Source organism: Homalodisca vitripennis, chromosome 4 (genome assembly GCF_021130785.1).
Source record: "Homalodisca vitripennis isolate AUS2020 chromosome 4, UT_GWSS_2.1, whole genome shotgun sequence".
Classification (NCBI taxonomy): Eukaryota; Metazoa; Arthropoda; class Insecta; order Hemiptera; family Cicadellidae; genus Homalodisca; species Homalodisca vitripennis.
In genome coordinates, this window is record NC_060210.1 from 195831245 (window position 1) to 195844290 (window position 13046).

The 13046-nt window shown below is 36.4% G+C and overlaps 2 protein-coding genes across 2 annotated transcripts in view; both read left to right on the top strand.

The window, feature by feature from the left end:
• LOC124361351 (polycystic kidney disease protein 1-like 2) overlaps positions 1-6162 on the top strand; it is a 35448-nt gene extending 29286 nt beyond the window's left edge. The window contains exon 6 of the mRNA XM_046815401.1: positions 6019-6162. Within this exon, the coding sequence (XP_046671357.1) occupies positions 6019-6162 (144 nt within the window). The remainder of the gene's footprint in view (positions 1-6018) is intronic.
• A 342-nt stretch (positions 6163-6504) lies between these two features.
• Positions 6505-13046, top strand: part of LOC124361352 (polycystic kidney disease protein 1-like 2) — a 35263-nt gene continuing 28721 nt past the window's right edge. The window contains exons 1-3 of the mRNA XM_046815402.1: positions 6505-6617; positions 8555-8767; positions 12036-12145. Coding sequence (XP_046671358.1) covers positions 6505-6617; positions 8555-8767; positions 12036-12145 — 436 coding nt within the window. The remainder of the gene's footprint in view (positions 6618-8554; positions 8768-12035; positions 12146-13046) is intronic.

The window sequence follows — 13046 nt, forward strand, 5'->3', positions numbered from 1 at the left end:
TTTACTTTGGGCATACCATATCGGTGAAAAACCATTGTATATTGGATCCATACTTCTCTTTCATCACATTTTAGTGAAACTCGTACATCAACGTCTTTGGCTTGTTTAGAATACTCATACATACTTAAATCGGTTTATTGAATAAAATCTTTTTCTTGCTGAAATGTACAGCAAGGCTTTCTGTTAATATGCTTCGAGTTTTAAAGTTCGGTTTGGCAACTCAACTTTTCACTAGTTTAGAATTCGTACACAAACGGATGTCCACACTTTTCTCATTTCCTCTAACTCTTATTTCCCGAAAAATGGGTTGTTCATTAGTTGAAAAGTCTTTCTCAAAATTATTTTCGCCTTTGTACGTTCTATGGGGTTCAGGTGTAAGGTTGCAACCATTTGTTTTGACTGAAACTAAGGTCTCTATACCAGTGGCGGCTCCTGATAAGTGGTCACGGGGGTGCACACAAGAAAATAACAGTAGGATTAGATAATTGTCTTACGTCGCCAACATAGTTATAGTTATCGTCCTCAATATAATAGTAAACAAAAATATTTCATTCCTTTTTAGGCTCTTTATAGCACCAAATTGATTTGTTTGTAAAAAGGTGTACAAGACTGTGAGTTATTTCCGTGCTGTGGAATGAATTAATTCGTAAAAAGAAACTCCTTAAAATTTGCAACGATATTTGACTACTTGCATTTTAATAATTGCTTATAGCCCAGAAAGTAATTAGCAAATATAACTGATTTATTGGCTAACAAAATGTTTATGAACATGGAAATAAAAGAAAGATAATGTGAATACAATCTTATTTTTATTGATACAAAGAAAAAATGTAAGGTTATAAGTAACTTTGAAAATAGGTTTAAATAGGCTAATTGAAAATTTAACTAAATGTTTCATGAAATCATAGTTCAGCATTTTATACACAGTTTTTGTTCCAAAAACACTCTTTGTAAGATGATTAGTTCATGTACAGTTTTTAAAGTTGAAGTCCATCCTTCTTTCTTTTTGCCTAGCAAAAACATCGATTACACGCTCATTAAAGTTAGGTATACTCCTGATCATACCCTTTTCCACAGACAACATAGCCAATGCTGTTAGTCTTTCTTGCCCCATGGTACTTCTCAAAAATGTCTTGATGCGTTTTAAGGTCGAAAAGTACCGTTCCGAGTTCCGCCCCCGCAGTCTAGTCATAGGGATGGTAGAAACAATGGTCAAAAGTTTGTGAGTTTCTGAAAATGAAGTCTGTAAGCCATTCTCAATAACGAACTGTAGCAACGGCACAGTCCCGTTCATGACTTGAAAATCTTTTTCGTTTTGTAGATCAACTGAAAGTTCTGTTTTCAATCGTTTCTTTGTCTAAAAATGAATACACCTGCACTGTTTCTTCCAAAAGTTGAATGGGAAACGTTTTTCTCATAGTGCGTGAACTTTTTTGAATCAAACAGAGAAACCGCTGAATGGTGTGTCAAAAAAAGAGTATCTCTCTTTTTATTTGATTGGAAATAACATCACACACCTCTTTTGCGGCAATTGTCCTCGTCACATGAATATTTTCATCACGTCGGGCTCTCTTTTCACAGGCATAGGTAGTTGATCAACATCAATTTTGACACTATCCATGTTTTTGCCTTTCTTTTTCGATACATTTCAATAAATGTTTCGACATTTTTCTTTGTTCGCACACAGCATCGGAGTAATGTAAGCTGTAGTTGATTATACAAAAATGTCAACATGGGGCATGATTTTTATGGAACACTGCGAGCCAAAATATAAAAATTGGGATCCTCTAACATACGTCTGATTGCCCCTGCTTTTGGTGATAGTGATTGCTTGATGTAATGAGGCCTCTATTTCCTCCATGCAAGCAATTAAATCTTCTCCTGTATTCATACACAGTGTTGACTGTACGGCTCTTGAAGTTCCATCTAGTTGCGGAAAGCACGAGGATTCTTCTGCCAACTATTGTGTCTAAAAAACTGCAACTCTTTGTGGAAGAATTGCTAAAGAAGTTGGTCAAATCACTCAAATTTGAAAAAAAAAATTCTCACTTGTTGTTTTTCGGCTTGTAGCCTGTCCAACTACCAAATACAGTTGGTGCGCATAGCAATGAACATAAAATGCGTGGGGATAGATTTGCTTAACAAGAGTCTGTACCCCTGCATGATGTCCACCTTCATTACACTATCGCGCCATCATAGCTTTGTGATATAAGTTTGCTTGGATCGTCTACAACACTTTGTATTGCACTCTTAATACATCTAATCTTATTGAGTCAGCATCGTGACCAGTGGGTTGAACAAACTGCCAAAATCGTTCTAACAGGTTGGCCATCAGGCAAGACATAGCGGAAAACTATGACTAATTGAAATGTTGATGAAATGTCAAGTAGAATTTCATCAGCGATCAACGATAAAAACCTAGTAGTTTTTATCTCTTGTTTTATGTTGTCCTGGCAAACATGCAATCAAGCAATTCGTTTTGGGGGGGATACTTTTAGATGTACCTTTAAACCACTGTTGCATTGTCCAGAATGTTCTTTCAAATGAACAATCAAATTCTGCTGAGAAATTTTACTAGTCCCCCTAAAAACGCCAGGATTTGAAGGAATCATCTTGCTCACGATGGCTTCTGAGTGGCTAACTCAAACGCCCCACAAAAATTAATACAATCAATTAGTTTGGAAAGCACATAACGATTTTTAGTAACCTGTTTGTTGTGCTTTTTAATATTTTCCCTGTAAGCACAGTCTAGCTGCTGTCCGAATGTCTAAACTTGCCCAAAATATTAAATTCCCAAAACTGAGTTTAAGTGTGACTGAGAACATTCCATGTTTTCTGATTTTTGATTGCAATTGGGAAAGATCAGCAACCCCATATTTTACCCAGTTTAGATTCACCAGTTTGCTTCGAAAAAAGTAAACAGGGAAGCAATAAAATCTATTGCTTTGTTCACATCCACAATCCACGGGGGTTCTGGTATATACGTTTTTGATTGATTTCCCTCTTAAAGTCTCTATTCTTACCTTTGGTATGTGAACAATGTTAAGTTGGGGGGTCGGTTTTCCACTTACTTTAATTTCAACCTTTCTTTCGAGAGATAAGTTAGAAAACCTAAGTTCTTTAAGTTCAGTTACTGTCACTGCCATAATAATCAAATGAATAATAAAATATTACAAAACACTCACATACAAATCCTGTAACAAAAAACAACACAAAAGAGACACAATATTCACAAACAGCGGTCCATTACGGCATTCACACAGTGGAGACGCAACGAAACGAGAATTATATATACATCAGCTGCGACTAGCCGTCGCACTACTGGCTCTTGCACCCACGCTGTTATATGAGACCCTCCTCCCACCGCTTCCCCCCGCATGCCCCTCGCCTATCCCCGCTTAGATGCCAGGCAGCTCACTGCACATGAACTGTCCGCGCGTCTCTGCTCGATTCGCTTCGCGTTTTAACGCGTCAATTGTTGTTAATAATTCGATTTACTCCGTATTAACTGAATGTTATTTATGTTGTGGATTCAATAAGAAAGTATTTTAAATTATATTTTTACCCTAGGGGGCTCACGTGCTCATGTGCTCAAATGGAAAAACCGCCACTGCTCTATACTACGTGTTTCAGTTTCATAACCAGACTCAAATACAGTGTTAAATTTCGTAAGTGCATAACATACCTCTCTAGAGAGGTAGAGAGTTGCCAGAAGCTTCGTTTGATTTTGGTGGGAGTCTACGTTTTGGAGCGAGAGGTAGACCAGAGTGAAAGTCGTGTAGTTCTTCAGGGTATTCGAAATCAAATTCTAATATATAATTATATACAGAGTGAGTTTTATGTCCTGGCACACCTGGATATAATTTAAACGGCCCGAGATATCTATGTGAAACCTTGACCCTACATATTATAACATATTTGTTTAATTTTTCAAGTTGTTGAAAATTTTGCCCCCTTTTCTAAAGGGGGTAAAGGGGGGCAACTAAACATTTTCAAATACAAACCCCTATCATATGACCCCTCATTTTAAAGGGAATAAAAAAATCTAATAATGCAAACTAGAGGTCTCTACGTTTATTTTAACAGATTTTATGACAAATTTACAATTGAGTAAAGGGGGGCAACTAAACATTATCAAATACAAACCCCTATCATGTCTCAAGTTTTTACACACGTCTAGCACACTGTCAAACAGCCGAAGGTGAACAGTTTGAACACCTGCTAAATTAAAACAGGTAACTGTTTTTAGAATTTGCTTTAGTGTTGACTCATGTTACGATAAACAGGACAAGACAGTTACTGATTGTATTATTGTAAATTTGTCATAAAATCTGTTAAAATAAACGTAGAGACCTCTAGTTTGGATTATTGGATTTATGTTTTTATTCCCTTTAAAATGAGGGGTCACACGATAGGGGTTTGTATTTGAAAATGTTTAGTTGCTCCCCTTTAGCCCCCTTAAGAAAAGGGGGGGAAATCTTCAACAACTTGAAAAATTAAAAAATATGTTATAATAGGTAGGGTCAAGGTTTCACATAGATATCTCGGGCCGTTTAAATTATATCCAGGTGTACCAGGACATAAAACTCACTCTGTATATATATATATATATATATATATATATATATATATATATATATATAAATGTATATATATATATATATATATATATATATATATATACTGTGGGTGAACTCGCATTACATCGATGTCTGAGTTACTCCACTGACAGTTTCCGTATGGTGTTGTTTTAGACATCACCCACACATATAGGCTGTTTGCATCCCAGTACAAGAGATAACGGTCTGGCTTTGATTTGTCTTAGTCCTTCATGTAGAGGTTGTTTGTCTTTGCATACGGTGATAACGCTGTGAAATACAGTACTACCAAGAATCCTCTTTTCGTACCATGAGTACCATATCGATGTCATTCAACAGGGACAGTTCGAATTTTGTAATTTTCAGCATTTACTCCGGGTTGTTTTGGATCGAGGACCTTGGCTTGTAATATTTTGAGATCATTCATAGTCATCATTGTTGTTTGTATTATATACCACTGACTGTGATACAGCATTCTACATCTTGTAGACTGTGAAAAATAAAACAAATCCATTCATTATTTATTAGTATCCAGTTATTTTGTTTCAGGCCTGTAGATATTAAATTTTGCTGATTAAATTTTCAAAAAATGCTGAATTTTGGAAAAACTGTATGATTTATAATAACTGTAGCAAATTAAATGTTGCATTTTTGTTAAATCTGGTTAGACCATATAAACAGACACGCTATGAGATTGGATGTTATAAAAAAAGATAATTACGTGAATAATGCCTTTTGTAAAATGCTCCTCAATTTATAATGGTATACAATCCATATTATTCTCTTTTTTGCTTTAACGTTTACCAATTTCAAGTTTTTGCACATTCAATGACAATAATATGTACCTGTATATTATCTTATCTTCCCATAAAGATAGTTCAAAGCTATTTTTAATGGTATGAAGGATAAGATCATTGAAATCATCTGTTGCTAATTGAGAAGAAAAGTGTATACAGTTTTATTACTTTCCGAAAAACTTCATATATACTGTTTTGGCCAACATTGATTTGAAGTAAAATCGTGTAAAATGTCGTTATTAATTTGATCTCTTTAACGACAATTGAAGTATTTCTAAAGCTCTTTTATCTGTAATCATCCAAAAAATAATTCAGTATGTATTAATTTATGTTATATTTACCAACATATTATTACATGGTATTACTAATATAGCTATAATTTACACAAAATATTGATTGAACAAAAACGTTTGAAAATGTGTTACCATATACGTAACATTATGTTTAGGGAGTATGAAATATGTGACTGTGGAGGTATAACTGTACATTCTCACATTATCAATGCAACAGCACAAGGAGCTGGAATTTCAACTGTTAGCTGTAATCAAATTTGTATCACGCAATAGTGTTAATTTAGATAACTCTATATTTAATGTTTGTGGTTCACTGATTTCGTTGCGCAGGCACACATTTTAAAGAGTCCACTGCGGAAAGTTTTGAAAAGAGATAACGACGACTGGTTCTTAATTTGCTATCCTGTATCTCTGGGAACTATCAGATCCATTCAACTTTGGCACGACAATACTGGAAGAAGCGCTGACTGGTAAGCTGTTCTGTTTATTAGAGATAGAGGGGAGTGGGGGAGGGAGGGAGAGAGAGATAACGACGACTGGTTCTTGATTTGCTATCCTGTATCTCTGGGAACTATCAGATTCCATTCAAATTTGGCACGACAATACTGGAAGAAGCGCTGACTGGTAAGCTGTTCTGTTTATTAGAGATAGAGGGGAGTGGGGGATGGAGGGACAGAGAGATAACGACGACTGGTTCTTGATCTGCTATCCTGTATCTCTGGGAACTATCAGATTCATTCAACTTTGCACGACAATACTGGAAGAAGCGCTGACTGGTAAGCTGTTCTGTTTATTAGAGATAGAGGGGAGTGGGGGATGGAGGGAGAGAGAGATAACGACGACTGGTTCTTGATCTGCTATCCTGTATCTCTGGGAACTATCAGATCCATTCAACTTTGGCACGACAATACTGGAAGAAGCGCTGACTGGTAAGCTGTTCTGTTTATTAGAGATAGAGGGGAGTGGGTGAGGGAGGGAGAGAGAGATAACGACGACTGGTTCTTTATCTGTATCCTGTATCTCTGGGAACTATCAGATCCATTCAACTTTCGCACGACAATACTGGAAGAAGCGCTGACTGGTAAGCTGTTCTGTTTATTAGAGATAGAGGGGAGTGGGGGATGGAGGGAGGGAGATATAACGACGACTGGTTCTTGATCTGCTAGCTTGTATCCCTGGGAAGTATCAGATCCATTCAACTTCGGCACGACAATACTGGAAGAAGCGCTGACTGGTAAGCTGTTCTGTTCATTAGAGATAGAGGGGAGTGGGGGAGGGAGGGAGGGAGAGATAATGACGACTGGTTCTTGATCTGCTATCTTGTATCCTAGGGAAGTATCAGATCCATTCAACTTTGGCACGACAATACTGGAAGAAGCGCTGACTGGTAAGCTGCTCTGTTTATTAGAGAGAGAGAGAGAGAGAAAGGCGTGCTAGGGCCGAAGCCCCTCGCTCCCACTTCTACCCCTGACACAAGTCTTTGACTTATTTGCCAGGCCTCTTGCCTTCTCCTCTTCTTTCTTCTCTTCGGGCTTCGGCCAGTTAATCCTCTTCTCGACACTCTTGCTTGTGTCTAGCCTACCTAACAGCACGTCTCCCCTCATCTCACCGCCCCTGTGCGATGAGAATCATCGGGATACTTTAAAACTCTGCTTAAGCTTTTAAACTCGTTTCCCTCTTTTTTTATTCCAATCCTTCTTGTTGCAGTTCTGAGCTCTTTAATAGTCTCTTAATCGAAGTCAAAGTTGGCTCTTCTCCATTGTAGATGCTTCGATGTCATCACCTGCCTGAGGTCTCTTCTTTCCTCCTCAAACCGTTCACACTCCATGAGCACATGGTTTGCGGTCTCCAGCTCTCCGCACTCACACCTCTCCTCCTCCACCAGGTTAAATCTCTTGAGGTTCGCCTTGAAATTCCCGTGACCAGTGACGAACTGTGTCAGGTAATGGTCCATCTCCCACTTCTGTTGCAGTCTCCTTCTGATGTCCGGCATGTAGGAAGCGCCCCTTCCTTCTTCCTTATCCTCCCACCTCTTCACCTCCTCTTCGTTTTATTTGCACGTCAATCGGTGTCACTCCTGCCAGCAAGAGAGAGAGAGAGAGAGAGAGAGAGAGAGAGAGAGAGAGAGAGAGAGAGAGAGAGAGACTTTGATACTTTCTTTATTTATATTGCCATGGTTTAGACCAATGGTCCACTCCACCACCATGACAGGTAACAAATATTCATATGTTATAAAATATTTAAGCAGTAGCCTAATTTAACAAATTACATGTTTTTATATCTATTACCTTATTCTATTTTATTATGTGTAATAAAACAAAATCATATATCCTATATATATATATATATATATTATATATATAATATATATATATATATATATATCTATATATAGATTATAATCTATCATTATATATATATATATATATATATATATATATATATATATATATATATAATCTTATCACTTAAATATACCCTACGTACAGTTCAGTTATATATTTTACTATTTGCTTTATATGTTTATTCAATACCAAAATAATTTCTTTTTTCTGTTTTTGTATGGAGAGAGAGAGAGAATATTTCAGATTGTTTTTCACCTATAACAAGAAGCCGAGGAAACTATTTATTACACTTTGCCCTAAAAGACCTTTGCCTTTGCTTCCTGATAGATAGGATTTCAGGATGGCTCGGGTTTGATGACTCTTTATCATTTCCATTTCAACATTAAATTGTTCAAGACAAAAATATTAACTTATATAATTAGGCGATCTGTGATAACTTATGCAAGGTGTGTGCTCAACTACACATATAAAATAAAAAATATAATTGTTTTATTAAGTCTTAAATTATCCAATTGTTTCAGGTTTTGCTCCAAGGTGATAATCTATGATTTATTCGATAATATGCAGTACATATTCCTGGTGGAGCAGTGGCTCGCTCTGGAAGCAGACGAGTTCCCAGAAGCAGTTATGCGCCCAGCGACAGTCGATGAAATACTGAGTGTCAAAAGGTTATTTTTAGACAATTCTATGTCCAGTTTTCGAGAGAACCATCTGTGGATGAGCGTCGTCTCAAGGTAAATGGATGTTTGTAAGCAGTATAACCTATACATTCTCATACTTATAGTTATCCAAAGTGGAGTTCCGTCGGTATTAACTTTAGACTACTCCATGTATTGGGGGAATTTGGGGAGGTTTTGATGAAACATCCTTGATTGTACTAGAGTACTGTCCGTTATCAGTTGGATCCAAACCTGATTCTGGACCTTCATCGGCATATCCACTTCACTTGAACCCGCGAGTTCAGTTCCATCCTCACCGTACACTGAAGAGTACACTCGTTCTATTCTGTTTTTTATTTTTTATAAGGAGGAAGCTGACCCTTTTTAAGCCTTATTCTGCCCGTTATCGCGGGCTTGTGTGAAGGTCTTATCCAATAAAAAAGGTGATAGTCGATACAGTCGATAGTCGATGGTACTCTTAAAAAGTGATACAGTCACACACAGAATGTATACCTGCGCTAGCTCTAACTCTAGCTTGAATTATATGGAATTGTTTGGTGCCACACTGGAATTGTTTGGTGCCACACTGGAATTTGGTGTCACACTGGAATTGTTTGGTGCCACACTTGAATTGTTTGGTGCCACACTGGAATTGTTTTGTGCCACACTGGAATTGTTTTGTGCCACACTGGAATTGTTTTGGGCCACACTGGAATTGTTTGGTGCCACACTGGAATTGTTTGGTGCCACACTGGAATTGTTTTGGTGCCACACTGGAATTGTTTTGGTGCCACACTGGAATTGTTTGGTGCCACACTGGAATTGTTTGGTGCCACACTGGAATTGTTTTGTGCCACACTGGAATTGTTTGGTGCCACACTGGAATTGTTTGGTGCCACACTGGAATTGTTTGGTGCCACACTGGTATTGTTTGGTGCCACACTGGAATTGTTTGGTGCCACACTGGAATTGTTTTGTGCCACACTGGAATTGTTTTGTGCCACACTGGAATTGTTTGGTGCCACACTGGATTTGTTTCAATACTATTTGACTTATTCGTGTTTTAGTCTATGTTGAGTGTTTTGTATGAATTGGGGTTTATATAGTGCATATTCACGAGCTATGATCTCCTTAAACTGTATACAGATCATTGTTTCTGTAGTAATCTGTGGTGAATTAATTGACTTTATATGTATATGACTTAACATTACTTGATTTGTATCTAATACATTTTGATTTCAACTTTTATGTAATAACTCTGCAATGAGTGAAATGAGTAAAAAATCTCTCTGATTTTTATGTACAAAACTAGTATCTTTTTCGACGATTCCATAGATGAAAAAATACTTCAAAAGCGTTGTGTGGTCTTTTTTAACTTGTTTGTATACTGATATAACTGGTTTTACTTTATTATAAGTAAAACTAAAAGTTTAATAGATATTGAAAACGTATTAATTAATTTTTTATGAGCTGAATTTTAAAATATAGTCAAAATAATAATATATGGATTGTAGGGCTAAGAATTTATTGTAAAACAAGTCACACGCCCCCCACCAAAGTTACATTTGCTCTAGTAATAATATCCTTTTATTCCATAAACAATCACAATTGCCTGGTATGCGTCAATACTAAGGCCTACTATAAATATATCTATACTGTAGTACTAATCACGTCATCAATAAGGTTTTAGACATTTAGACATTATTATAACTGGCGTTGGTGGTGGAGAGAATTGGCGAGTCAGTGGTATGGGTGAATGTAACGATTGTATTTCCGAATGTGGTATTGTGAACGAATATAAGATTTATATGACTTTTGCCACATAATTGTATTGAAGGAAACAGGATTTTTCCGGACATTTGCTATCGTTCAGTGAAACAAGAAATCAGTAACACTACGTTTCGAGATCTGCAATCTGATCTCTTCTTCAGGTAAAGAACTAACGTAATACATAATTACAAACTAGGTTAAAATAAACAAATCTCACCAAAGCGTTGTGGCACGCCTAGGTCAGGAATCACAACCACCATGTTGTTTCTCAACTTCACTAACTCTATAACCGTGCACTTAATAAAAAACTATACAAAACACTAATCATTAAAACTGAACTACGGAATGCAGGTCAAAATACGTCTTCATTCGTCTACTGACCACCTACGACTGACCAGAGGGCGCTAGCCAATGGTAATCGTCACGGCAGACCAAAACAAGATGGCGGAAATAAAAAGGAAGGGGGGCAGGAATGGGCCCTTTCGTTATTATTGGTTCATGCGAGATGAACTTCTTAAAACCATATTGTGACTCCACATTGGTTTATTACAAATATCTGGTCCGTTTGATACTTTTGGTTTTCTCTTTAGTTCATTTTTTAGAATTGGCAACCAAAGCGGCCTAACCTCAACTCATGGTTGACTGATTGGTTGGTCTGCCAATTTAATGTATGTTGCCTCAATTAATTTCCTTTTGAAGAAATGTGGTTCCCGATGTATTATGTTGGCTTCATCCCAATTCATATGATGGTCTTCGGACCAACAATGGTGTGCAATTTTTGACTTTTCTGTGAGACCTTTTCTCGTGTTTTCTTTGTGTTCTTTGATCCTTACGTTTAATGGTCTTTTTGTCTTTTTTCACAACCCTTCTTCCATCGTCAAAAATAACCTTCAAAAAAAGAATAATTGTATTATTATCAACGGCAATAAGAGACTTGACTGAGACATCGTTTTCGATATCAAAACTGGGATTTCACTGTCACTAATAAATGAAAATCAAAACCGTGTAAAGCTATTTCATTTATTACTGTAAGCAACTCCGAGGTTTCAAATGTTAGCTGGATCAATGGGTACAGAATCAATTTCAGCGGGTAAAGTTACAATGATTTGATTATAGCGCCATTTACGACTTTGACGCTTCAAATGTTATATAGTTCAACTGCGGATTGTTAAATATGTTACAAAACCCCGACTAAAAATATGATAGTTTAATTAAAATGCAATATATACTATATATATATATATATATTTATATATATATGTGTGTGTGTGTGTGTGTGTGTGTGTGTGTGTGTGTGTGTGTGTGTGTGTGTGTGTGTGTGTGTGTGTGTGTGTGTGTGTGTGTGTTGTATGTACTATATTTGAAATGTACATACAAATATATATTACAAAAGTATATTCTCCCCACTGCAGCAAAGTGCCCTGATAACAAAAGATCCATTTGTTACATTATTTTCATGTTAAATAGAGTAATAAAGTAAACTCTATTCTACGTATTAATGGTTTTTTACAGTCTTTAATTGTGGTATATTTTTAACTTCCATTATTATAAAATGTATATATTAATTTTTCAGACACCCTCGTAGTCTTGTAACCAGAAAAGAACGCGTAACCGTGTTGATGGTTTGCATAATGACAGCTATGCTAGCAAACATAATGTTCTTCGAGTTTTCCACCACTCATGGTAAGTGTTTAAGAATACCTATGCTCAATATAATATGTACATGCAATCAGGTAAACCAAAGCAAAAGTGTTTGCACTATGACAGCTGTGCTAGCAAACATAATATTATTTGTTGTACCAACGATCCTGGTAAGTGTATTAAGCATTCATATGGTCAATATATGTATGTGCATTCAATCAGGTAAACCATACTAAAGTGTTTGCACTATGACAGCTATGCAAGCAAACATAATATTATTTGTTGTACCGACGATCCTGGTAAGTGTATTAAGTATTCATATGATCAATGTATGTGCATTCAATCAGGTAAACCATACTAAAGTGTTTGCACTATGACAGCTATGCAAGCAAACATAATATTATTTGTTGTACCGACGATCCTGGTAAGTGTATTAAGTATTCATATGATCAATGTATGTGCATTCAATCAGGTAAACCATACTAAATTGTTTGCACTATGACAGCTGTGCTAGCAAACATAATATTATTTGTTGTACCGACGATCCTGGTAAGTGTATTAAGTATTCATACGATCAATGTATGTGCATTCAATCAGGTAAACCATACTAAATTGTTTGCACTATGACAGCTGTGCTAGCAAACATAATGTTATTTGTTGTACAAACGATCCTGGTAAGTGTATTAAGTATTCATATGATCAATGTATGTGCATTCAATCATGTAAACCATACTAAATTGTTTGCACTATGACAGCTGTGCTAGCAAACATAATGTTATTTGTTGTACAAACGATCCTGGTAAGTGTATTAAGTATTCATATGATCAATGTATGTGCATTCAATCAGGTAAACCATACTAAATTGTTTGCACTATGACAGCTGTGCTAGCAAACATAATGTTATTTGTTGAACAAACGATCCTGGTAAGTGTATTAAGTATTC